The sequence below is a fragment of the Echeneis naucrates genome, chromosome 15 (assembly GCF_900963305.1).
Source record: "Echeneis naucrates chromosome 15, fEcheNa1.1, whole genome shotgun sequence".
Taxonomy (NCBI): domain Eukaryota; kingdom Metazoa; phylum Chordata; class Actinopteri; order Carangiformes; family Echeneidae; genus Echeneis; species Echeneis naucrates.
The window spans coordinates 6,492,257-6,518,408 of record NC_042525.1 but is presented as its reverse complement, the minus strand read 5'-3'; the positions used below and the strand labels follow the sequence as shown (position 1 = coordinate 6,518,408).

The following is a 26,152-nucleotide window of genomic DNA, read 5'->3' as shown; positions in this document are numbered from 1 at the left end:
CCCGGAGCCTCTGGCCGGACGTGACGTCTGTGCTGTGGAGGCTGTAGCTGGGTGTCGTCTGCAGTCTCCTCTGCAGTAGTTGGACGAGCCAGTCGACGTTGGCACTTCATGGGATGTGACTGTGATTTCGTAGTACAGAGCTAACTTTAGCTAGCCTTCTAGCGGATTGTCGGGTCCGTGAGATAACGTTAGTCGAAACAGGCCAATTCGGGTGCCAACGCGTTTTCTGGACAAACCGTGTTTTTCTCCCCTTCGTCAGCCTTAATGTTTACATAGGATGAAACGGGTGATGTCGGTGTTTTCCGGTAAAGGGGGCTGACTTAACTTAGGCTAGGCGGCTAAGCTAGCGTGTTATCAACTTGTGTAATTCATAATTTACACAGTGTCCGGCCCATAACAGCCTTGATATTCACCGGAGAGCTAGCTAGCTGGGGATTTATTAGCGGTTACATTAGCCGGGCAGCATAACAACGCGCGCTGGAAAACCAAACGAAGTTAAAACTGATTATTTTATTTTTACGAGCATAGTCAAAGCTAGCTAGTTGGGATTGGGTAAAATGAAAAAGACACGGTCCGATATATTGGGTTTTGTTCCTCAGAAAGACATCGTGTACAACAAACTTCTGCCCTATGCGGATAGGCTCGACAGTGAATCAAATGACATTTTGAGTAAAATAAAAGGAAATTTGGGCCGAGCCGTACAGCTTAGAGAGATATGGCCCGGGGTGCTATTCTGGACGAGGAAACTTTCTACGTAAGTAACACTAATCTCTGGCATCCTAACGGTGCATTAACAGTTGTTGACTGGATGTTTTCATCCGCCGAACGGAAAACAAGATTGAGAAACATTTGAACTGGATGTGTACTTTTTCTTCTTCCTTATTTTTATTTTGGGAGGGGAGATTGCCTGTCTGTCTGTCTGTTAGGCCAATAATTTGTTCTTGTCCCAGCTGTACACACTGATCAGTGGCTGGTTTACACACTCTGATCTTATCTGTAAGGGACTTTGGAAACCTGTGCTACTTTGTAGGATGGTGTGTTTATAGTGGTTATTATGTGTAAGCTAGCTGTTTACACACAGTGTGTTTGATTAGAGATGATACAGCTTTCATAATCGGGGCAGCAGTTAAATGTACAATGTCACCGTGACAGTACGGCACAGCTGTAGGTCACTATCATAATCAAATGAATTGAAAGATTTGATTATTCATTGATTATGAGGAAATGTTGTTTTGATATCCAGCTATTCGTGTAGTTTTACAGTTTTGACTGTAACTGTCAAGCAAACAGGAAAAGTCACACACATTCATTTGAATTGATTTTACCTTATTTTACCTTGACTTTACAATTCCTTATTCATTTTTTAGTTATTTGCTCATGGGTCTGATTACACTAGCAAATATGAAAGTGGATTACTTGAAGTGCCGTTTCATTTTGTTGCACTTGGTTGCTGGGCAGTCTGTAATCTGTTTCAGTCCCCAATGCTGGTGCATTGGCCTGTCTAAGAGTGAGTCATTGCCGGCTCAGAGAGTTGGAAAGTTTATTGTGGGGTTGACCCAGATTCTACGCACTGGTATTTTGGCATATTGACAGTTATAGAGACACTTTGTAATGTTCAGTTTCAAAGGACTTGGTGAGTTTTTTCTGTATTAGTTCTATTGTTTTAAAAAATAACTCTGTCTTCTCACTCGCTTTATTTAAAAAAAAAAATGTTATACCTGGGTTTGTGATGCTGATAGGGGCTCTGATATTCCCAATTCTCTGTCCTATATAGCTACATCAGACTGTATGGACGGAAGTTCAGCAAAGAGGACCATGTACTATTCATCAAGTTGCTCTATGAGCTAATAACAATCCCTGGACTGGAGATCAGCATGATGCAGGGCCTCGCCCGGCTTCTTATCAACCTTCTCAAGTAAGAATGCGCCTCTTCACTTTGTACACATGCTAAACACAGAAGTCATATATATTTTTGAGTGGTGTTCCTTAAAATATACAGCAAACAGAACACTAGTAGTTATATAATTGTGAGCAACTATCCCTTTTTTTTTTATATAGATTTGTGTGAGCTAAGATCTCTTGTGTCTGATTCATCTAACAGGAAGAGGGAACTACTGTCAAGGGACGACCTTGAGTTGCCGTGGAGACCACTATACGAGCTGCATGACAGGATTCTTTTCTCAAAGACAGAGCATCTTGGCCTCAACTGGTTTCCCAAGTATGCCTCTGTTCTTCATTGTTGCTGATAATCAGTTTAGATTGTGATACACACTTAATAATCACAGAAATGAGGAAATACAATCAATATTTCCAGTGGGGAAGGTATGTTCGCTACACAGCATACTGTTACAAGTCCACTTAAAAGTTTTATTTCTTCCTAGAATTAGTTGCATATTGATTGAAATGGTAAAGCAATTTATATTTGTTATTCTTTTATTTTTTTACTTTGTCTTTTATGAACTGAACAGGATATCTAACTTTAGATGAATATATTTATATATTCAGATTAATAATAATTAATAATTCAGAGCCTCTGGCTACTCTTGGGTTATGGGTTTCTTTGAAGAAAAGAGTTGTGGGACAACAAGTGGAACATTTTTTTTTTTTGTTTGTTTGTTTGATTGTTTTTTCCCTCATATCCTTCATAACTGCAATTTTTACAATGTTAGCTATGACCTTTACCTTGTAAAGTCCCTTTGTAAATTTTGTATGTGGTTCATAGCAAGCAGTGCGAGGTGCTCTTGTATGGTGCTATGGGAACATTGTATGATTTTCACACAGATGCTTTGCTAGCACACAACTTTTATTTTATAGCTAATGAAAACAAGCTGCTTTGGCTGTTTGCCAGCTCACCTCTGTCAAATTTATACTAATGCACAAAAATATAATAACCCAGATAGCAGAAAATTGTAGGAGATGCATAGTATGTAAATATTTTTGAATGATTGGCACTTGTTGCGTGCTGAATGTGTTCTTTATGCCTTTGTCTCCTTTCACATTCAGTTCTCCACGGCCTCGTTCATCCACTAAACTCATAATGCTAAAATTGGTTCAGAGGTGGTAAGGACAATATTTCTCTTTGTGTTTTACTTTGAATTCATCGTTTGGGGCACTTGTTTTTTTGTTTTTGTTTTTTTTATATATATTGCATGTTAAAACAAAAACTGGACACTCCATATGCAGCTTGTGACAGCAGAAAATTTTATTCAATGTTAACATTTCACCCATATTGGAGACTGTCGCACTGCAGCTAACAATTTTTTTACCTTTCCTTTATTCACAATATTGAATACTTGAGAGAGAAAGTGATAATAAGCAATGTAGTTTTTTATTTTTAAAGGGTCTCTCCTAATCTCCCATGCTGTGTTTCCCAGTATTTTTTAGTTGAAGAGTTGATTATGTGGCACCTTGTACCAAAATCATTGACAACCACATTAGTGGTACATTATTAAATATTAGGTGCTCTATAAGGTCATCAGTGGCATTGGTATGCAAATGAAAGCTCTCAACAAATGTGTATTTTGGCCTTCGTTCAAATGATTACTTTCTCATTGCTTAGACATCCCCATACTAGTGTACAGCATTTTCAGGATTCATTGAAGAGTTCAATCTCGTGTCAAGTTTCTCCCCATCCTGGAATGTGTTGAGGTCAACGTGAGGGTTAATGTCAGTTGACATACAAATGTTGTACAGTGTAGTCTGGGGGTTCCTTCTGCCTGAGTGTCTGAACACTTTGTAATGGGACACTCGGTTAAATTAGTTTGGTTGTTGCTGGATTTTCAGTGCATGAGTTTAACCCTGCTCTGTGGCCCGTGTGTTGTGGTCTTACGGTGTTAAAATCATTGTGATAAAATCATGCATTTATATATTTTTATATTATATTAGTTTGGACTACAGTGTGTCACTAGTAGTTAAAGGTGATGTAATTTAGCAGTAAATGAAGACTTGAATAACAAGTCTTCACTTGAGGACAACTAACCAGTTGTTTAGTGGAATTAGCAGGGCATTTCCAACAAGGCATGGCTTGAGCTTGCATGTGAGCAGATAGGTGGGATTGCAAGCAGGGAAGCTCAAAAGCTGTGGTTATATTGGTCCTGAGCTTTCAACACTGTTATGTGACCTGTTTTTGTAGTCTATATATGAAGATAATCATGTCAGCAGTAAGTGGTGTGTTAGATGCATTTTAATATTAGAACTAACCACCTGCAGTAAATGATCATAGATTTGATTGAATATAAGAGAAAATTTTATGAATTGTTATAAATGAACATTTAGTTGAAGTATTACCATATAAATATGTATGGTAGCTTGAGCCAAGTCAGGAAGGTCAGCTACTGTTGACAAATTCACTATGTTTACTTTCAGTGAACTATTATTCTATTAATAAACTTCTAATGCAGTTTCCTCATTACACACTAGCTTTTCTATTTCGCTGCACACATGGTGTGCAAAGAAGTTTCTGTGTGCATGCAATCAAAGTCAAATTCCATCAGTGTGGAGATTGTTTAACAGTTACTCTAACATCAGTGTTTCAGTATTTGGGCATTTTCATGATTTTTTTTTATTTTCTTTTATTACAGTTCTGTGGAAGGTGTGTTGAAAACTCTTGTGAAAAGCTGCAGACCGTAAGTATATCTTAATAATATTGTTCTAAACTGTATTAGTCTGGTTGATTAATTTATTCATGTAAAGATTTCTAGTTTTCTAACTTGACATGAGGATAGATATGCAGAGCTAAAGAAACCCCTTGTTGAAGTGGTTGATGTCATCATGGGTGAAAAACCCAGTTAGGTGTCACTAATTGCTTTATAATTGTTAAGCTTTGTTGTCACCTGCAGGTGCCTGATTGCCTTCACCCTAGTGGTATGCTTGCAGATATCTTAGGCGAGCAGTAGGAGTTGTCCCTCACTTTGCACTTAGGCAGATAATCCTATTACCTCATCTAATTCTGTCTTGTGTGAGAGTTACCTGTCACTGTGCAAAGAGAGAACAATTTGTGGTCAGGTGCTGAGATACTGTGGATAAGCAGTGAGGCAGGGGGAAGTAGCCTTGGTTGGAATCACCAGGATTTTCAAGGCCTCCAGTGGATGTGAAATTGCTGAGGCAGCCAGGTGACCTGAAATAACCTGCAGGGTTTTCACATGCGTATGATGAACTGTGAAAATCCCACTGTGGGACTATGAGGCCAGTGCAATGACAGGATTTACCCTAACAGCAAAAAATGTGCTTGGTGTATGACTGGTAATCTCTCGTTTTTAGAGCACCTAGTGCTCTTATCATCCAAATTTCAGTCACTGTTGGCTAATGTGTTTTTCAGTATTCTGATCGTGATATGAACATAACACAAACATATAGATGTTCTTTGTAAATAGAAACTCACAGTAAATAGTTGTTTGCATTTTGCACACTCTGGTCATCAGTCTCCAGCACCAGGTGGAGTGTATTCAGTTGTGATTTGTAAGGGACTTAAGAGGCTTGTCCATCTTTGTAGAGCCCTCTAAATTGCTCTGCTGGTTGAGATGCTTCAAGTGTCAATGTACCGTACTATTCGCACTATACGAACCAACCAACCACCATGAAAACATTTAGTCAGTGTTGTGTTACTATAATTAGACTTAAAAAAAATCCATATCATAATCCCATTACAGTCAAATGTTGGGATACAAAGTTTTTCCAATGTCACACTAAATTCAGGGGTTTTCTATCGCTGGCAACAATAAACCAGTCAGAGAACAGTACACGACACGCTTACCTCTGCCACTTTTTGTAATACTGGTACATGCTATGCTTCGCTTTATATATGTTTTATCATGCGCCTTATGTATGAAAATAGACCTGGTCATTGATGTTGCGTCTTATAATGTGGTGTGCCTTATGGTCCGCAAAATACAGCATATCCATTCATAAGCTGAGGAATGATAGTAACATTCTTATCATTAGCTGCCATTGGCTGGATTTTACAAAATGGTTCAGTGGTGATCCTTTCTCTGTTCCTACAGATATTTCTTGGAGTCTGCTACTCAGGAGATGTTGGATGAATGGAGACCACTTCTTTGTCCCTTTGATGTCACCATGCAAAGAGCAATCAGCTACTTTGAGCTCTTCCTACCCACAACTCTGCCTCCAGAGCTTCATCACAAGGGTTTTAAGTAAGAAACTTCTCATCCACTCCTGTATCATTGCTTCAGTCTGATAATAGTTAAGCTAGTTAAATGTAATAGCCTTGAAAAAATAATTTTAATGCTTGTGAAAAATTAACACACCTTGTTTATTATCACATTGGCTGACTTCCCATTCCTCCCACATATTACATATTGGTATAGAGATGAGATAACTGAAGCCCCTTTATACCGGTGAAGCATCCATTAAATGTCACCGCCTACCTAATGTTGTACTGTTGCACAGTACCTTCACAGCCACTGTGCTGTGAAGGTACTGTTCTTTTTAAAAATCATACTTATTCACCAGTGCAACCCAGAGTTTTCCCTGACAGAACTCTTTTGGGATTTGAGAGAGTTGGCAGCATGATTTCTGGCTCCACTCTGTGCAAATGTTGTACCATCTAGTATACGCTGAAAAATGGAGACAGCTCAGGAAGTAAAGAGGGTAACTCTTAATTTATTGGTCGATACTGTAATTTCCTATTCATTTCCTCACTACTTAGAATGATGGATAGTTTTTTCCATAAATATTGAATTTTATGCTTGACTATCAACAAATTCCACAGTTTAGTATGTTCCTCTGCCACATTATTCACTGAACTCTGAACTTACTTAAGCTGTAATTGATTAATGACCATTAATTCACAAGTCAACCAGTGTAAACTGATCCATAATTCCCCATAATTAATATTTACATAGTTTTTGACCGGAAACATTTTTAACATTACCAGGGAAGTACTCTAAATCTAAATCTAATTTGTTTTACACAGGCGTACCTGTCCGTCGGTGATGTGCTGATCATGAGCTGAATTTTTGCTTTCTGTAAAATGGCACATGCATGTACTCAGTAGAGTTGTCTTCTGCTTTTCTTACCATCTGATTCATTGACAGATTGTGGTTTGATGAAATGATCAGTTTATGGGTGTCTGTGCAAAATCTTCCAAGCTGGGAAGTGGTGAGTAAATGAATTTATTAAAAATGTTTGAATGTACAGTCACAAGTCTTTCCTGTGTAACATTTGTTCTCCTTTCTCTGCAGCATTTGGTCAGTCTATTTGCTCGCTTGGCTAATGACAACATCGGCTACATTGATTGGGACCCCTATATCCCTAAGGTTTGTTTCCCTCTTTTGCTGAACAGCCCCACCACCCACTACACAATTTAGAACTTGTTTTGCTGTGGGGGTTTGTTGCGCATACACTTGTATACACTATGGTTTTACCTCGTGGTGTTTATTTCATGGCTTTAGCTGCTTGTGGGACAAACAAACTATCAAGTTTCCTTGTTGATCTTGCTTAGTCACTGATGGAGAAGTGAATTTCATCATGGTTGTGTTTCAAAGGGTTTACTGTTCGTGCTGTTATGTGTTGGTGATGAACTTATCTGGCCGGTTCCACCCCATTAAATGCCACATTTCACTTTTCAGATTTTCACCAGAATTTTGAGGAGTTTGAACCTCCCTGTGGGAACAAGTCAGATGATAGTACCTCGATACATAACAAATGCCTATGACATCAGCCATGTGGTGCTTTGGGTCTCATCTCTACTGGTTAGTTCTTTTTAGATAATGTTTGAAACAATTCTATTTTAAGTAAGTAGAGATTGTTGTTTTAGTAAATTCTCTTTTCTAATTTTCAGGGAGGACCCAGCAAGCAAACTCAAGCGCAACTCAGTGGCCTTTTCAACAGTATTACATCATTCTTCCACCCATCAAACCATGGCCGCTGGTTGGTGAGTCACTATTTAACTTAGGTGGATGACTGGTGAATAGAAAAACTCATTAACTACCTCGATCAACAAGGCTGTTGTGAAGCACACGTTCCAATTAATGGAAATTTCAGCATCAGCCAAATAAATGTACAATCAATTGCTTTAAGTAAGGTAGTAACTGATTGGTTAGTTATTTAGTGAATTAATATGAAATGAAGGGGAGGCTTCTGATTTTCTTTATTTGGCTTTAAAATGCAAAAGTGGATGCCTACATCTGAACTGTGCTGTGTAAATAGAGCTAAAGCTGTTTAGATTTAAAAATATAAACCTGAGTCCATGACTTACTGAGAAGTGTGTGAACTGTGTGAGAAGAATGAGTTATCATAAACAACCAGATACTCAAGGAAATATGAGTCATAATGGTTGACCAGTTAGTTTAGCTACATCGTACATTTCACTTGTTCGCGTATAATTCCAACAACGTGTTAATGTGGCCTATTACAGCCAAATTTACAGTGACAGGGGTCATACTCACTCATTTCTTTAGGAAGCTTGAGCTCATGAGTTCTCTTGGTTGACATCGCTATCTAGTCCAGAAATAACAGGAAGACATGTGAGTGAGATGACTGTGATGTTATTAAAGGTCATTGGGAGTAGGGCCACATGCCTTTCTGTTTTGAGGAACCCCCTGCACGAGTTTTGAGGAACCACAGGCAGCAAGCTGTCCTTGTACACAAATGTTTATTTTTGGCGGGGGGATGTGTTGCTGTGTATTTTAGGCTGTTGCTTGGAAACACGTGAGCTGTTCATCTCTTATGCAGTGGTTTGTTACATGTAAACAATGTTTTGCAATTGATGAACAGTAAAAGTAGTGTTGAAGTCAAGCAAAGAACACAGAGCCACAGACTAGACACCCAGTGGGAGAAAGGGGGAAATTACAAATCTCACATTACTGACAAAAATTGTGTTCTTTGCTTGGTGAAACTTTATGAAGGTGATCAGACTGTGCAGTAAAGTTATCCCATAATCTGCACATGAAATATTCATAAAGAAAGTTGTGTTCACAGTAAACTGGTTTGTGTTTGTATGTCCATTATGTCAATTCTGTCTCCATTGTGCAACACCCTTTTCTTTTCCATGTGTCAAAACAACAGAGAAGCACACTGTCCACTTTTGTGTCACCACTTTGTCATGTATCTGTCCCTCTGTCCTCATGTCCAGATGAAGCTCATGAAGCTGCTCCAACGTCTCCCAGCCAGTGTGGTGCGTCGGCTTCACAGGGAGCGCTACAGAAAACCCACATGGTTAACACCGATACCAGACAGTCACAAGCTCACAGAGGAGGATATCACAGACTTTGTGCAGAGTATGATGCAGCCTGTTCTGCTAGCTATGTTCAGCAAGACGGGCAGTCTTGATGCAGCCCAGGCCCTTCAGAACCTGGCTCTAATGAGGCCAGAGTTGGTCATTCCCCCTGTGCTGGAGAAGTAAGTTTGCAATGCACTCAAAGATAAATCTTTTAAGGGCTGCGCTGCCAATTTGTAGCTAGATTTCTGCTTTAGATAAGAGGCAAACCCACACAAAGGACTGATTGTTCTTTGTTTCATCCATAGAACATACCCTGCTCTGGAGACTCTAACAGAGCCCCACCAGCTGACAGCCACTCTGAGTTGCATGATTGGTGTGGCACGAAGCCTAGTGTCAGGTGGGCAGCGCTTTCCTGAAGGGCCTACTCACATGCTGCCCTTGCTCATGAGGGCTCTGCCTGGCGTCGACCCAAATGACTTCAGCAAGTGCATGGTGCGCTGCATTATTACCTTCTTGCCGTGTTTTTGGCAGGGTTAGGTTTTTTTTTTAAATGCTGTGCATTCAACATTAACATTCCCTGTGTCCCAACAGATCACATTCCAGTTTATTGCCACTTTTGTGACTCTTGTGCCTTTGGTAGACTGTTCATCTGCCCTACATGAAAGAAATGACTTGACAGAGGTGAACCACTGTTATTTCTTCCCCTTTTCAAATTAAATGCAATGTGATTTTTATCCTTGCATATGGCTATTTCATTTTTTACAATTTTCAGGTGGAAAGAGAGATGTGCTCAGCCTCAGCAGAGTTTGAAGACTTTGTTCTTCAATTCATGGACAGGTATGTGGAGGTTTTTAGAGTTTCTTTTGGATGAAGTTTGAAGAAGTTTTTTTGGCTGTGACAGGAACACATGAAATTGGTAGTTTAGAAAACCTTTTCAGTTAAGGTACACCATTGAAATATTAATGGATTTCACAGCACTGCTGGAAGATTTCAACCTTCATACAGTATTTGCTTTATTAAATAATCAAGAGGGATAAAATCTGAACATGCACATATTTTTTTTCCTCCACAGATGCTTTGCCCTGATAGACAGCAGCACTCTGGAACAAACTCGAGAGGAAACAGAAACAGAGAAGATGACTCACTTAGAGAGTCTAGTTGAGCTTGGCCTTTCTTCCACCTTCAGCACCATTCTCACACAGTGTTCCCTGGACATTTTCAAGGTTAAGCCTTAGCATTTTCATACTTCTCATCCCTAATTTCTGTGCATGTGTGTGTATGTAAGCACATTTGTCCGTTTTTTTTCTAACAGGTGGCTCTGGTAAAGGTGTTCAACTTTGCAACCACTAACATCTTTGAAACACGTGTATCTGGGAGAATGGTTGCTGACATGTGCAGAGCTGCTTCAAAGGTCAGTCTCATTTACTCTGTTTCTTTGTCTAGGCTCAAAAGCTTTAACTTCTTGTAGGTAATTAGTTTATCTACTCTATCTCATTCTTATCATGGCTGTCTTTCAGTGTCACCCTGCAGAGTCACTCAAGATGTTTGTGCCACACTGCTGTAATGCCATAAACCAAATTGCTGTCAGTAAGTCCTCATTTCAAACAATTAAACATTCCAAGAAAAGAAAATGACTTGGTTGGCTGAATGCATTATTTGGGTTCTATTTTGTCCCTGCTGACTGCCAGAGGCTGTGCTTTAAGCACTGAATATTCCCCTGTGCATGCATTCATCCCTGCTGACTGCCAGAGGTGGTCATTTAGGATTCATAAAACCGTAGTTACATTTGTAACTTTCTTTTTCTTCCGTTAGTCTTGTTCCTTTGCTTAACATTCACTTTCTTTTTTTAACAGATGAGGAAGTGCTGAATGAGGAGGAGCTTGACAAGGAGTTGTTGTGGAACCTCCAGCTTTTGTCTGAGGTAATTGAGAATTCTCATAGTTAAATAAGCCCAACTTCCATGTTCCTGTGTTTACCAGCACTGCTGATCTATATTTCTAAATTATGTATATTCCTCTTCTTGCCATGTGCACCTCAGGTGACTCGTGTGGATGGTTACAAGATCCTCCCCTATCGGTCTGACCTAGTCCAAATTTTGCAGTTGACTCTACACCTCAAGTGTAAGCAGGGCTACACTCTAGCTTGCAACCTGCTGCACCATATCCTTCGTTCTACTGCCCTCATCTACTCCACAGAGTACTGCAGTGTGCCAGGGGGCTTTCATCAACCAATCAGTGACTACCTTCCTATAAAGGTACTTAAAGTTTTTGATTGTACATTTCTCTCATTCTAAATGCAAAGTAGTCTCATTTTATTTATCAGCTCTGGCCATCTGTGCTTGTGCTAACAAACATTGTGACTAAAAGTTTGGTCCTTGAAAAAATTGTGTTTTAGAAACGAACACTTGACATTTGTCCTTAAACTAGATATTAAGTCTGATATCAGTTTGTTGTGCACACTGTGACCTAGTGAGATAAATTGTCTGGCTCCTTTTAGACATTTAGTCATCGAAGACAGCCTGTACTTTGATCCTATTGTCTCTTCCTTCGTAGAGGCATGTGGGCAGTAGATAACTTGGCAGGATCACTGTCTGCTGCACCAAAGGACACACAAGATTAGGTTTTCACTTGTGTTTGCCAGCAGTAGTGCATGCCTTATGCAGTGTATGATGGCTTGTGTCAACCTTTTATGGCTTTGTTACTGATAATTAATACATTTTGCTTTCCTAAGCACTCAAATCTTGGTTCCAATACAAATGAAGTCTTGTAATGCAAAAATTTACTAAGTTTTACTTATTTAATATTAGGCAATGTTCAATTACAATAAATGTATCATATATTGATGCACTTCAGGAAGCTGGGAATGTTTGTGTTTATTATTTTTCCCATGCTAGAGTTAAAGTGTTGAATCTCCAGCTTTCAAATCTGATTAAATAAGTCCATGAAATTGACTTAATGCACTGATTACTACATTTAAGAGCTGTGCTGCAAAATCTAGTTGGTTGACTTTTATCAGGTTGCATTAACGCATCCTAATACTTTTCACAAAATTAAATAATGTATAAATAGTAGAGGTTTTGCTTATTGTTTTCATCCCATTCAGGACTGGGGTCGGCCAGGGGACTTGTGGAATTTGGACATCCGGTGGCATGTGCCCAGTGTTGAGGAGACCTCATTTGCGTTTTATTTACTGGACCTGATCCTCCAACCTGAACTGCAGCGCCTTCAGAGATTTGCACAGGGAGAACAGGACATGAGCAGGTAAGAAGCAACAGCTTTCAGTGTCCTTCTGCTCAGTTTTTCTTCTTTGTCACCTTGAATATTATATTTTAATAACGTAACCGGGGATTTTCTGACAGTCTAGCAGAAGCATTAATTTCATTGGATTTTGTTCTTCAAAGTTGAAGGTAACAGCTACCTCACAAAACATAGTTTTATGAAGGTGTCTAAATCACACCTCAAATTAATCTATTCAAGTTTATAAGATATAATCCTGGATTCAATAATTAACTTATTCGATGATGACCAATCGGAATGCAGCTACAGATGAACCTATCAGAACATGGCTACAAATAAACAAATTATACACGCTGTCAAAGGTCAAGTTCACTTTGGCTGCAAAAATACATTTTTAATAATCACTCAAGAATCCACTTAGCAAATATGATAATTTACATGGATGGTTAATATTTTATGACTGCCATTCAACCTGAGGAATGTTAGAAAGGTGCAGGCACTATGCTATAGTTTGATTCTTTGATAGATCTAAATATGTTTTATTTTGGTTTTTGTTTTTCAGAGATGATGTCCTACAAAGCCTGACCATTGTTCAGCATTGCCTCCTCGGTGCTGGGAACCTGATGCCTCCACTGAAAGGAGAGCCCATCCCTGAACTGTGAGCAGCTGCACCCACATTACTTAACTTTTTCCTGGACTGAATATTGGACATATGTTTTAAAGACACATTGTAATAACAAAATTAGTCTTTAGATGTCATCTCAAACATTAAATTAGCTTTGAACCTGCTTTCTTCCCCAGGGTCCATAGCATGGTGAATTTGGATGAGACCACTCTCTACACAGGGATGGAGTACGGTACGTATGGCATATTTGAAAAGCTGTCGGATAGTGAAAGTTTTGCTCAAAAAAGATGGTAATCTTTCACTTAAATATTATTTTGCCTTGCAGATGAGACCAGAGAGAACTATAGAGACGCAATCTGCAGTGTAATGAGACAGCTGCTGCGTAAGTGTTCACTCAGTTATACATGATTTGAAGATTGTGATCTATATTAATTATTTACCCATAGTTACATCCCCATACCAAACCCTATTCTCATCTAATTTAGGAGCCAACCTCATTATACTGTAGGCGTCTGTCCTGCCATCTCACTTCTTTTACTTCTTCCAGATTATATCCTGGAGCACTCTGAGGATGACACTAAGTCTCTTTTCTCCATCATCAAGGTAGGCAGGCAGGCAATAACACAATAGTTTGTATAGTTTTCAACACTTAACACTGACTTCTTTGTGTTGAAAAATATATGCAAAAATACTGGGCGTCAGAAAAGTGGCCTTGTTGCACTTGCTGCAATTCCTGAATCTAGCATTCATAGATGGATTTAGGTCAAATCTGCAAGATCGGCATATACTGTGACATCTTTTGTATGTGAACATTACTACTACCTACTTAACCCCTGTATGTTATACCTTTCAGATCATTAGCGACCTATTGCACTTCAAAGGTTCTCACAAACATGAGTTTGACTCCCGCTGGAAGAGCTTCAACCTTGTGAAGAAATCAATGGAAAACAGAGTGCGAAATCTCCCATTTCATCATTTCATTGTACCTGATATATTTCTGTCCTTTAGTGTCCTTGTTATGGAATTAAAGTGTAAAATGCCTTGTCATTGCATTTGCAGCTTCATGGCAGAAAGCAGCACATCAGAGCTCTGCTAATCGACAGGGTCATGCTCCAGCATGAGGTAAGTCATTAACAGAGAAATTACATTTTGGAGAGTCATTGTATTTCATCCATTTAACTTTGAGCCCATTTGTGTATCAGCTACGAAAACTGACAGTAGAAGGTTGTCAGTACAGGAGCATTCACCAAGAGCTGATGAAAGATCTGTTGAGACTTTCCACAAGTACCTACAGCCAGGTGAGTTCTTGGGACAGAGTGGATTGCTGCATTTTTTTCAGTCTACGCTTATTCTTTATTCCAGATTCACAGATTAGCTTTTATACATCACAAATCTCAATTAATAGTGTTGCTAATACACACAAATTAAATAATACCCTAACTGAGACTTTTCATTACTATACAGGTTCGCAGCAGAGCTCAAAATGTGTTGTTCACGGCACTGGGAACCTACAATTTCTGCTGCAGAGATCTGATCCCGCATGTGCTAGAGTTTCTCAACCCAGACAATAGCAGTGTCATACAGCAGCAGTTTAAAGTATGATTCTAACCTTACTCTCTACCTTAAGACCCCTCAGTTCTATTCATTCTTTCATATGAATGTATGACAATTTCTGACATGTTATCTCTAAACATCTCCAGGGTGCCTTGTACTGTCTTCTGGGTAATCACAGCGGCGTGTGCCTGGCCAATCTGCATGACTGGGAGTGCATTGCTCTGACATGGCCTGCCATTGTACGCTCTGGCCTCAGCTCAGCAATGTCTCTAGAGAAGCCCTCCATTGTGCGTCTCTTTGATGACCTTGCAGACAAAATCCATCGGCAATATGAGACCATCGGCATGGACTTCTCTGTAAGAAAAACACAACGAGCACCCACACAAATTGACCATAAAATCAAAGGTAATGATTATCTCTGGTTTCCTGTAATAATAGAATCTGTACAACCCTAAGTATACCTCGAAATTAGAGGTTAACTCATTATCATATCATTTTTGAATGAAAATGAAAATGTGAAATTGTATTGATTTGACATTAATCCCACACATTTAAAAGAACTTGATTTGATTAGCAAGATTAATGATCAGATATATACATGTATTTCTTTGAGATAGATTAGATATTGCTGATGTATTTCCACTTGAATTTACTCGAGAGCCTTGTTGAAGCTACCAGAATGAAGTACAGTGAAAAAATAGTGAAGAAGGTTTTTCCCTCTTACTCTTTGCTCTCAGCATGAGGATACGCTCCAACATAGTCATGCCAGGAAAAACAAATATTTGTTCAGTCTGGCTCCCTCCTCCCCTGCATCTGCTCTGTCTGTGTTCATACCTGGCATTAACTTTTGTCATGTGATCTGATCACAAGTCAGTAAGAAATACAGGAGTGAATGAACCAAAGACACACTGAGGATATATTTGAGATGAAATCACTCAGACCACAGTCTTTTAGCAATCTTTTTCCTGCGACACATTAGAGGACCGCTTACTTAACTGCTGGATTGACACAGTCTAATTTTTTCCACCAGTTAAATAATGGTCTGAACAACAGCGTACCACAGTATCAGCATTGACTGCCATGGACTACTTTTAGTATTTATCCACTTGTGGTCAGATACATACAGAGCTGATCCAAGCCAAACCCAGTCTACCAAATCACTCCTTCCTAACAGGACACAATGTTTCCCATTTGAAAATTGCTTATGTTTTATCTTTCACATCCCTTTAGATCCCTGCTGGGTGCTGTGTTGTGGCCAAACAACTTATGATTACTGGAAATCCTTGCCCTGACAGCCCAGTCCCTTCAGAGGAGGAAATAGCAGAGGGCCTAAAGAGGCAGGAGGTCAAGAACTCAGAGTCTGTTGCGTAAGTTCATACCAGCACCCGAATAAAGAGTCATCACAAGACAAAACACTTTGCTGATCTCTTGAATACTTTTTCACAATGAGAGCATAAATTACAATGAATAGACCTGGAGTCTACAGTTCCCATCATGGCAAACTGGCCTCACATAATAAAATAAAAAGATTTTAAAAAATGTCCACTTTTGTTAAGATGATGAGTGTATAAGGTTAACACAAACAAGATATTTTTGCTTACTTATCATGCAAATTCTAATCATGTTCTTCATTTTTCTAGGAAATATGAACAGCTCATTCATGATCTGCTGAGCTGCCTCAGCAACAGGAACATGTAAGTTCATTAAATATTCATATTATCAAACTATGTTTATATGTACACTTGTTACCATATTTAACACCTGCTTTGTTTAACATTCTAGGCCTTGGAAGTTTGAACACATTGCTATTGGCTTCCTGTCATTGCTGCTAAGAGACGACCACCAACTCCCTCCACCAGCTGTTACTTTCTTTGTCAAAAGCCTCAACCATGATTCCCTTTATGTCCGGAAGGTATGGCTCACAGACATTTTGAGACATTCAGTAGTGGAGTTGTGATTCTTTTGATTCTCCTTCCTGTGGAGACATTTTTTGAAATATAATTATTTCTCCATTAGGTGGCAATATCAGCTGTAGCAGGGATCATGAAACAAATAAAGAGACCACATAAAAAAGTCCCTATCAGCCCCTCTGAGCTTTGTAAGCATCATAAGATTGTGTTTCACTAAAAATCTTGCATCTGAACATATGCATTCTTATTAAGCATGCATTATTTCTAAAACTCTTCTAAAAACATCTTCACTTGTCTTTTCCAGGTGGAGTGAAGGAGCTGAGTGGGACTGTAGCAGGGGACCGTCCAGACAACCAATGGCTTCAGTATAACAGCAGCAGCCTGCCACGCACACAACAGGACTGGGATCAGTGTGTGTTTGTGGAAAAGACACACTGGGGATACTACTGCTGGCCAAGGTTCTCATTTTACAGTGCCTATATTTTTATTATTTTGTTCACTTGATTTTATTTATTTATTTTTATTTTTTCTTCTTATCTGTCAATGTTTCAAATGGTTTTTGTGCACCATTAAGGAAACTGATGATGTATGCACCACTGGAGGAGCAACCCAAACACAATCTCACTAGAGATGAAATGACAGAGGTTTGTACATAAATATCATCCACTCTCCCACTACAAAGAAGATAACATATCCAGTAAAGAAAAGTAATGTTACCTTTATCTACTTAAACAAGTTCTCATGATTATCCTAACAGCGGGAGCAGATCATCTTTGCCCATTTCTCAGACCCAGTGTTCATCAACCAGTTTATCGAGTTTCTTTCCCTTGAGGACCGTAAAGGGAAAGACAAGTTTAGCCCTCGCAGGTTCTGTTTGTTCAAGGTGAGATTTCACCAGTATTGAGAATACTCTGGAATAAAGGGAACAAGAGGAAGAGTGTCAGCCAAAACATTTAATCCGTTCTTTTCTTCTTCTCTTCTAGGGCTTGTTCCGCAATTTCAGCGATGCCTTTCTGCCCGTGCTGCAGCCACACATGGAGCGCCTAGTAGCAGACTCTCATGAGAGCAAACAGCGTTGTGTTGCTGAAATCATCTCTGGGCTCATCAGAGGCTGCAAGCACTGGAGCTACTCAAAGGTAGGGACTTGAAATTTCTTGTAATGTAGTTTATAATTTCATCGCCTCCTGGCTTCTGAATGTTTGTGTTATAAGAAACTTAAGTCCTACAACACAAATATATCAGGGCATGCTCTCCTGCTCTGTTTACAGGTTGAGAGACTTTGGGAGGTGTTGTGTCCACTGCTCCGCACAGCCTTGTCAAATATTACAATAGAAACTTATGCTGACTGGGGCACCTGCATCGCCACAGCCTGTGTAAGCCTTTTGTTCCTTTACATTCATCAAGTCATTCTCTTTTTCCTTTTGTTTCCTAAACATATTTACCTCATTCTTTCACTCTGTGTAACTTGTTTCTGTCTTTTACAGGAGAGCAGAGACCCACGTAAACTTTATTGGTTGTTTGAAATGCTAATGGAGTCTCCAGTCAATGGTGAGGGAGGCTCCTTTGTCGATGCCTGGTGAGTAAAAAGGTTGCTGCCTTAAGCAGATGTTGAGGTGGTTGACAATCTCTGATGATTTTATTTCCTTCTCTCTCCAGCCGTCTGTATGTGCTGCAGGGAGGGCTAGCTCAGCAGGAGTGGCGTGTACCAGAACTCCTTCACAGGTTGCTACAATACCTGGAGCCCAAACTCACGCAAGTCTACAAGAACGTTCGAGAGCGTATTGGCAGGTGAGATCCTTTCTACACTGCAAGTGAATAAACTACTAATACTCAATGAATATTCAAAAATCTTTATGTACCAAATCAGTCCTTCCTAATGTTGTTTTTTTTTCTCTACTTATCCCCTCTCATTTCCTTTTAGTGTGCTCACATACATCTTCATGATTGACGTCAGCTTGCCGTACACTCATCCTACCACTTCCCCACGCATCTCAGACTTCACTGAACGGATCCTGGTCCAGCTGAAACCTCTAACAGAGGGCGATGAGGAGATTCAGAATCACGTAATTGAGGAGAATGAGGTCGGAGAGCAGGATGAGAGGACACAGGCTATCAAGCTACTCAAAACAGGTGGGAGAGGGATAAATAACTGCTAACTCAGTTGTCACAATAAATACTGGTCATTATAGAAATGGTTAGAAAAAAAGTCAAATTAGGCATTAATTAAGAATACATTTTTGTCAAACACCTCTTCAAACATCCACAGTGCTTAAGTGGCTAATTGCAAGTGCTGGTCGCTCCTTCTCCACTGCTGTATCAGAACAGCTACGGTTACTTCCCCTGCTCTTCAAGGTGACCAATTTAAATTTTTCTCTGCTAAAGTGTCCACAAAAAGGCTAACAATAATGCTAGCCTAACCTTTAACCTTTGTGCTTGTTCTCCAGATTGCTCCAGTTGAGAATGATGATAGTTATGATGAGCTGAAAAGGGATGCAAAGACCTGCCTGTCACTGATGTCTCAGGGACTCCTTTACACAGAACAGATTCCCATGGTCCTCAGAGCCCTGCAGGAGGTGAGTCATCGGGCAGCTGTGGCTGTTATTCCAGTTCTCACTTGTCTCGCACATGACTTGGCTTTTAAAAACTCTCACGTCTTATAATCTATGATGCTAATAAGGAAAAGCAAGGAGGATTCAAAGGAATTCACAATTGAGCGTGCTTTGATTACTATTTCCTTTTGAATTAATTTGATATGAGTGTGTTATTATTATATTAGTTTTATATCAGTAGACCTAAATGCTTTCACTCATCCAGGGGATAGTCTTTTCCTCTTGTGAAACAAATTCTCAGAATCTGTCACTGATGTGGAATGGGTCTGTTTTTGGCAGATTGCTGGCAGTAGCTCCTGGCATGCTCGCTACACGGTGCTCACATACCTCCAGATTATGGTTTTTTACAACCTGTTCACCTTCATGAGTGACCAGAAAGCAGTGAATGACGTGCGGGCTCTGGTGATTCGACTACTGGAGGATGAGCAGCTGGAGGTAAAAGCAAGCTTTCATTCACAACAGTTTGATATTAAAATCATTCAAAATGTAGCAGTTTTTTGTTTTTTTTTTTTAAACAGTATATACCAGTTATAAGTCTGGTGTAATCAGTAACTGGACCATTGTTAGAAAATGGACCATATGGTAGTCTGATTATGAAATAATCATCAACCTACTGCCCAGTGCATGCCTTGTTTGTGCACCCTCACTGTCTTTCAGCTTCACTGTAGTGATTCAGCACTCTCCTTCTGGCTCTCCACCCCCCCCCCCCCCCCCCGGTCATGTAGCAGTTGCTATGGGCAGCAGTAATCTGTTGCTATAGAGATAACATTCAGATTGAAAGAGGATGAGAGGGAGAAAGTAGAGACAAAGAAGTGGGGGATCAACGGAAGCAGCCATTTTTTTGGCCTCAAATTAACCTAGGCCTGATTTATAAGCCTTCACTATTACATTTTGGTTTTTAAAAATTAGAAAATGCATCATAACCCATGTTATGGTGCACCCATGACTCTTTCGGTTATATTAACTGTTGAAGTATGTCACACCAACTTAACTCACGAGAAATCTTACAGGAAACTGCCAAATGTTAATATGTACCCTACTTGCCTCAGTGACCCTATTTAATCTAAAATGCTTTCTCTCTTGAGAATGCTCCCCAAAGATCTGCATAATCCCCACATTAATCTTTTTTGTTGAGAATAGGGCCATTAAATGTGCTGCAAAACACAACTGTTTAGTCTGTCCATGTAGTTGGGCCACAATAAGGGTATAATTAATGCCTTAGTATAGAGATATAGTGCACTTTGAACTTCAATTTACCATCTCCTCTTTTTGGCCTAATTTTTTTAGGTAAGGGAAATGGCTGCCACTACACTTAGTGGCTTCCTTCAGTGCAATTTCCTATCCATGGATGGCCCCATGCAGGCACATTTTGAGGCACTCTGCAAAACATCCTTGCCCAAGAAGAGGAAGAGGGAGCTGGGCTTTGTAGTGGATACTATCCCCTCTGCTGGTAAGGAATTACTCCAGATACAGCTGCCCTCGGATATGTTATGATATATTCAATGTGCTGCTCTTTCTCTTTTCATTAATCTATCTTGTGTTTTTGTAGACCTGGTGCGGCGCCATGCAGGTGTCCTTGGGTTGAGTGCTTGTATTCTCTCCAGCCCGTATGATGTACCCACCTGGATGCCCCAACTCTTAATGGACCTGAGTGCCCACCTCAATGACACTCAACCTATTGAAGTATGTAGATCCACCTTCTAATCACATTCTGTTACTGCCTGGGGATGGCTTTTTTCAGATGGCCAGTTTCACTTTTCTTTCACTTTATAACAAATGAGAAATGGCTATAATTTATGTGTGTCGTTCCAGATGACTGTGAAAAAAACTTTGTCAAACTTCCGACGGACTCACCATGACAACTGGCAGCAACATAAACAGCAATTCACAGATGACCAGTTACTTGTCCTGACTGACTTGCTGGTCTCCCCTTGTTATTATGCCTAAAACATGGTAAAGCATATTAACTTCTAAACAACTACAACTGAATATGTTCACACGCACACCCACGAGACATTTAACATGAATGTAATTCACCACTAGAGCTATTGAAGAGGTCATTTTAGAGGGGTGTGAGAGAATTACATTTACAGTTACATTTGTTTGTGTTTCACTTGTATCAGTTTAGGGCAGCCCCAGACTATACAAATACCAGCCTGCACTGGGAAGAAGGCTCCAGTTCTCGATTGAAAGATGCAGCATCACCCTTGGGGAAAAGTGGCACACAAAGCAACTGAGATTTGGCACACAGGATTGATAAGTTATGTATTTATGTATTTAGCTCATTTACATTTCTACTATACTTAATATTTAAGGATCAATCATAGCAGGGATGAATGACCTGCAGTTTGTAACATTACTGTACAGTTTTTTTCCCGTATTTTTTGGTTTGTGTGTGTGCATCTGCACAGGATGTGTGTGTGTGAGCGTGGGTTTATGGGATCCTTGAAGACATCTACTGGTGTCCCACACATTTCTCAGGATTATATCCCAAGAACCAACTCTGAGCCAACACAATGTCCAGTGTAGGACATACTCTTTATTATCTTCCAGTAGTGAAGTGTCTGTTACAAGCCACAGAAAAATTACTATGGAAGAAAAGTCTCTTTAGATTAGACTGAAACCTGCAACACACAATGTTTGTGTGGCCGTTTGATCTATATATGATTATATGCATCATGTATGTATATGTCATGGTATAGCAAATATGCACAAACATATTTATTTATTTATTTGAATTTTTTTTTTGTTCTTTTGAAGTGCTTATTTTAAAATTTTTCATTGGAAGTATTTCAGACATTAAGTAGCTGGCTGAATTTTTAGCGATGGAGTCTAAACTCATGTGCTATTGCAAATAAAGGGAGAGGAAAAGCTCCCCGCTGCTGTGCTGTGTAATGCGTTTGCTGTGAGGACCTGAACAGTTTGATCACCATTTTGTGCATCTGAGTACAAGAAAATAACCAAACTGCTGGTCCATAAGTGTGACCTCTTCCCTCGTATCCTCACTATCACTAACATTTACCTTCTCTACATCCCAGTGAGATGAATCTAAAAGATTTGGTTTGCTTATGTTTTCCCCTGATGACTTGAAATCAGTCAAATCGTTTAAGCATTTAGTACCTCACTGATGTATAGTGTAGTGCCAAAACTGCAGTGATTTCTCTTTTTTTTTTTTTTTTTTTTGGTTGTCTTTTTTTTTTGTTTGTTTGTTTGTTTGTTTTCTTTTTTCTTTTTGATGTACCGTTTGCTTATTGACTGACAATAAATTGTTTCTAACAAAAACTGCATTTTATGTGATTTTCCTAGTCTTGTTAATTATTTAATTTTTATATAGTGAATGTAGGCATTTTTAGGGATGTACTATAATACAGACATGCCGTTTTAGCTGAACAAAGAAATTTGCCTGAATTACAAAAGCATTGTGGCTGAAATGCATTTGGATACCTTTTTTCTATTTTCTATTTAAACACGTTTGTATACTTTGATTCGTATTTATTAAATCACCTCAACTAAGATATTTGATAACTAGTGGTTTAATTTATTTTGTACATCTTTTTCCTTTTTCCCCTTAAACCACGAGTTAACTATCTGATTTAACATCTTGTTAGTTTTTGTTATAAGAAAACATTTATATTTATTTTATTATTTATATATTTCAGACGTAAATATAGAAATATCGTTACTTTTAGCACAAGTAAAAGAATAATTATCAATTTCAGCTAAAATGCTAATCCCATACTTAGATGCTGTTTGTTGCCATGGTGAGAAAATCGTTTGCTGCGGTAAAATAGCTGACGTCACAGAAAACGATGTAACAGTCTCTTTCAAATCTTGTAAGTAAAAACTGGGACAATGGCGGCTTTGCCGCTGTTAAATCTTAAAAACGGGGAACAGAGTCTATTATTATATTTTCATGTATTTATATATTTTACAGACTGACTACTTTAATGCAGTGGTTGTGCTTATGCCCACATACGTAGGCAGTGACTTCATATTCGTCTTTCGGTTCAGGTCCGGTGGCCGTCGCTCCCGAATAAGATTGGATCCAATACCGCCAAGGAAACCGACACGTTTAAATACAGATATTTGAAGAAACGTGTTTTTTGTTTGTAGCAACGGACTGCTCCGTTTTTCGGTGAGCTGCTGTTTAAAAGATGTCCTCCCTCCCCGGTAGCTGCCGTCCGTTCACTTACTGTCATTTCTCCTGCTGAAGACGGGCTGTGTCAGATGATGATGATGATGATGATGATGATGATGGACACACGATCGATCGGAGCAGGTATGTTGCATTTTTTTTAAGTCATTGCAAATATTTCAATCCATGTAACGCCTTGTAGTACATGTATACATATTTCCTCTGAATTTCAGTAGATGATGTGTGTGTGTGTGTGTGGAGGGGGGGATAATGTATAATTGGCCAAATGCAGTGGTGCATAGCTATAGCCCTCTATAGCTTGTGTCTGACAGTAGCACCACAGCTTCATATTGACTTTGAATCAGTTTTCAGTTAACAGTAAATTTATAAATGCTCCTTATTGTCAGCTGTGAATGTGTTCAGTCATCCACTGCAGAATATTAAAAGCTAATATATGACTTTGTATCCTTTCTAGCACTCTACCAAGGTGGCAGCAATGGCGGACGCAGCCGATACCGTAATCATCGTGTGCTCCTTCCATATAGAGGAATAATGTTGAAACTGATGACTGGAGGAGCCTTATAAATTGCTGTCAGTACAATGAACATCACTGTTACACCATCGGACTTGGTGGATGTGCCGAAACATCAGACCCTCAATGGCACACAGGCTCCGTCAGGTTTGGCTGTGATTCACACTGCTACCTTGACCTTCTGCTCTCTGCTCCTCATTCTAATCTTCTGCCTGGGCTCTTATGGTAATCTTGTGGTGTTCCTGTCATTTTTTGACCCAGCGTTTCGCAAGTTCCGTACCAACTTTGACTTCATGATCCTCAACCTGTCCTTCTGTGACTTGTTCATTTGCTGTGTGACTGCTCCCATGTTTGCGCTGGTTCTCTTCCTGGATGCGGGTGGAGGGGATGGGGTGTCAAGGAGTTTCTGCTTTGCTTTCCACTTGACCAGTTCAGGCTTCATCATCATGTCCCTGGAGACGGTAGCTGTCATTGCTTTGCACAGACTGCGCATGGTTTTGGGGCAGCAGCCCAATCGCACTGCCTCCTTCCCTCGCACGCTGGTGCTGACCGCCCTGCTGTGGACATCCAGCTTCACCATGGCTGCCCTCCTCACCATGCAAGCGTATACACATGGAGATGGACCCTGCTTGCCCCATTTTGGCCTTGGAGGTGGACAAGCCAGGGTTGTGTTGTATGTCTACCTGGCAGACTTTGCCTTTTGCGTAGCTGTGGTTTCTGTGTCCTACCTTATGATTGCCCAAACTCTAAGGAAGAATGCTCAAGTTAGGAAATGTCCCATCATGACAGTAGATGCCACTTGCCCTCCACCTCCCCCACCGCTCATTGCAGCAGGCTTTGAAAGCATGCAGTGTGCTGTTCAAGGTCCCCCTCTGTACCGTAACCAGACCTATAATAAACTGCAGAATGTTCAGACACACTCGTATGCCAATAGGACCAGCCAGCCTCTGGTTCCAGGGGCTGCCCAAGGAGCCACCTGCTGTCAGCTGGTGTCTACAGTCAACCTGGCCACAGCCAAAGACTCCAAGGCAGTTGTCACCTGCGTTGTTATTGTGTTCTCTGTTCTGCTTTGCTGCCTGCCAACGGGAGTATCACTGGCGCAGGATGTTTTGACACCAGAAAGTAGCTTTGCACATTACCAGTTTGAACTGTGTGGCTTTGTGCTAATTTTTCTCAAGTCAGGCATCAATCCTTTTGTTTACTCCCGCAACAGTGCAGGCCTCCGTCGTCGAGTGCTGTGCTGTATACAGTGGGCAGCACTGGGCTTTCTCTGTTGCAAGCAAAAGACTCGTCTCCATGCTATGGGAAAGGGTAGCCTGGAAGTCAATCGCAATAAATCCTCCCATCATGAGACCAATTCAGCCTATGTGCTGTCACCCAAGCCGCAGAGGAGGCTAGTAGACCAGGCTTGTGGGCCCAGTCACTCAAGAGATTGTGCTGGTAGTCCTAGGGCCACATGTGCGCGCAAACCTCGGCCACCAAGTTCCTCAACACCTATCAACACACGTATTGAGCCCTATTATAGTATATACAACAGCAGTCCTTCGGCTGGGCCCAGCTCCCCCACAAGCCTACAGCCTGTCAGCTCTCAGACATTTGCCTTTGCCAAGTCATATGTAGCCATGCACTACCACACTCACCAAGATGCACTACAGGACTTTGAGAGCACCTCAGTGCACCAGATTCCCATTCCCTCAGTCTAATCAAGTAGAAGAAACATAAAGGTTTGGACAATGTCGCCGTGGTTTTAAATCAAATATGAATCAAAAGAGGAACATGAACACAGTCCATTTTATGTATTTGGAATCAGTATTTATCACTTGTTCTCTTTTACAGTGGTACATGTTTTATTGAGTGGAAAATTAAAGAGTCAATAATTAGCATTGTTACAGAAACTAGCAAGACATTTGTAATGAAGTTGTCTTTCCCAAAAAGTTATTTACTCAGTGAATGACTTGCTTTTTTCTTTTACATCTAATGCATTTACACATAAATCTGCCCGTGTGTTTCACACTGGTCTACAAGTATATCCCAAGAATATTTTTTTTTCCTTGCAGCCAAGGGAAACATTTATCAGTTTCACTGCTGTCTCCCTTCTGGCCAATGTTGAGCACCTCTATCAGCTGCTGTAGTGGTGAGCTGCTAGGAAGCCCTGCACAGGCCCACTCAAGCTGTTGATGCTATGTGGTTGCACTTTGATGGACTTTTCTTCTAAAGAAAAATGTATTGTGAACCTCATACATTTTTTAAAATAATAAATGTTTGGCAAGTGCAGTGGATCTGTGCTTTCACCTTTTTTTTTTTTTAAAGCTAGTGCTGGAATTGTTATTTGGTAAGCCCATCAATTAATGAAATTATTTAGATTTTTAAAAG

General features: G+C 40.0%; 2 protein-coding genes across 4 annotated transcripts; both read left to right on the top strand.

Annotated features, from left to right (window-relative positions):
- Window positions 1-71: 71 nt before the first annotated feature.
- On the top strand, window positions 72-22,310 carry psme4a (proteasome activator subunit 4a). Of its 3 annotated transcripts, XM_029521264.1 has the most exons (48): window positions 72-754; window positions 1,775-1,915; window positions 2,102-2,218; window positions 3,004-3,060; window positions 4,581-4,625; window positions 6,000-6,149; window positions 7,053-7,116; window positions 7,200-7,274; window positions 7,587-7,709; window positions 7,799-7,891; window positions 9,092-9,357; window positions 9,484-9,670; window positions 9,770-9,859; window positions 9,951-10,015; window positions 10,251-10,401; window positions 10,491-10,589; window positions 10,696-10,765; window positions 11,032-11,099; window positions 11,217-11,432; window positions 12,281-12,438; window positions 12,977-13,072; window positions 13,216-13,271; window positions 13,365-13,421; window positions 13,587-13,642; window positions 13,893-13,991; window positions 14,099-14,161; window positions 14,242-14,337; window positions 14,504-14,635; window positions 14,740-14,949; window positions 15,824-15,960; window positions 16,234-16,287; window positions 16,376-16,505; window positions 16,610-16,691; window positions 16,808-16,961; window positions 17,078-17,147; window positions 17,261-17,386; window positions 17,487-17,639; window positions 17,772-17,876; window positions 17,988-18,079; window positions 18,160-18,291; window positions 18,425-18,633; window positions 18,770-18,855; window positions 18,948-19,076; window positions 19,392-19,547; window positions 20,400-20,562; window positions 20,662-20,795; window positions 20,925-21,065; window positions 21,236-22,310. In XM_029521264.1, exons 1-47 carry the CDS (start codon window positions 558-560, stop codon window positions 21,057-21,059), a joined length of 5,544 nt encoding a protein of 1,847 aa, XP_029377124.1. In that variant the 5' UTR covers window positions 72-557; the 3' UTR covers window positions 21,060-21,065; window positions 21,236-22,310. The 3 variants fall into 3 exon arrangements, with proteins under 3 accessions (XP_029377124.1, XP_029377126.1, XP_029377125.1); XM_029521266.1 differs by lacking the exon at window positions 7,587-7,709; XM_029521265.1 differs by lacking the exon at window positions 3,004-3,060 and having other exon boundaries at window positions 558-754.
- A 1,537-nt stretch (window positions 22,311-23,847) lies between these two features.
- On the top strand, window positions 23,848-25,482 carry gpr75 (G protein-coupled receptor 75). Its single transcript, XM_029521851.1, has one exon. It carries the CDS (start codon window positions 23,848-23,850, stop codon window positions 25,480-25,482), a length of 1,635 nt encoding a protein of 544 aa, XP_029377711.1.
- Window positions 25,483-26,152: the final 670 nt, after the last annotated feature.

Coding starts and splice junctions, on each gene's coding strand:
- psme4a (XM_029521264.1), top strand. CDS start 558: ATGAAAAAGACACGGTCCGATATATTGGGTTTTGTTCCTCAGAAAGAC. Junction 7,710..7,798: donor TTTGGGTCTCATCTCTACTG/GTTAGTTCTTTT, acceptor TCTAATTTTCAG/GGAGGACCCAGCAAGCAAAC. Junction 10,016..10,250: donor GTTCTTCAATTCATGGACAG/GTATGTGGAGGT, acceptor TTTCCTCCACAG/ATGCTTTGCCCTGATAGACA.
- gpr75 (XM_029521851.1), top strand. CDS start 23,848: ATGAACATCACTGTTACACCATCGGACTTGGTGGATGTGCCGAAACAT.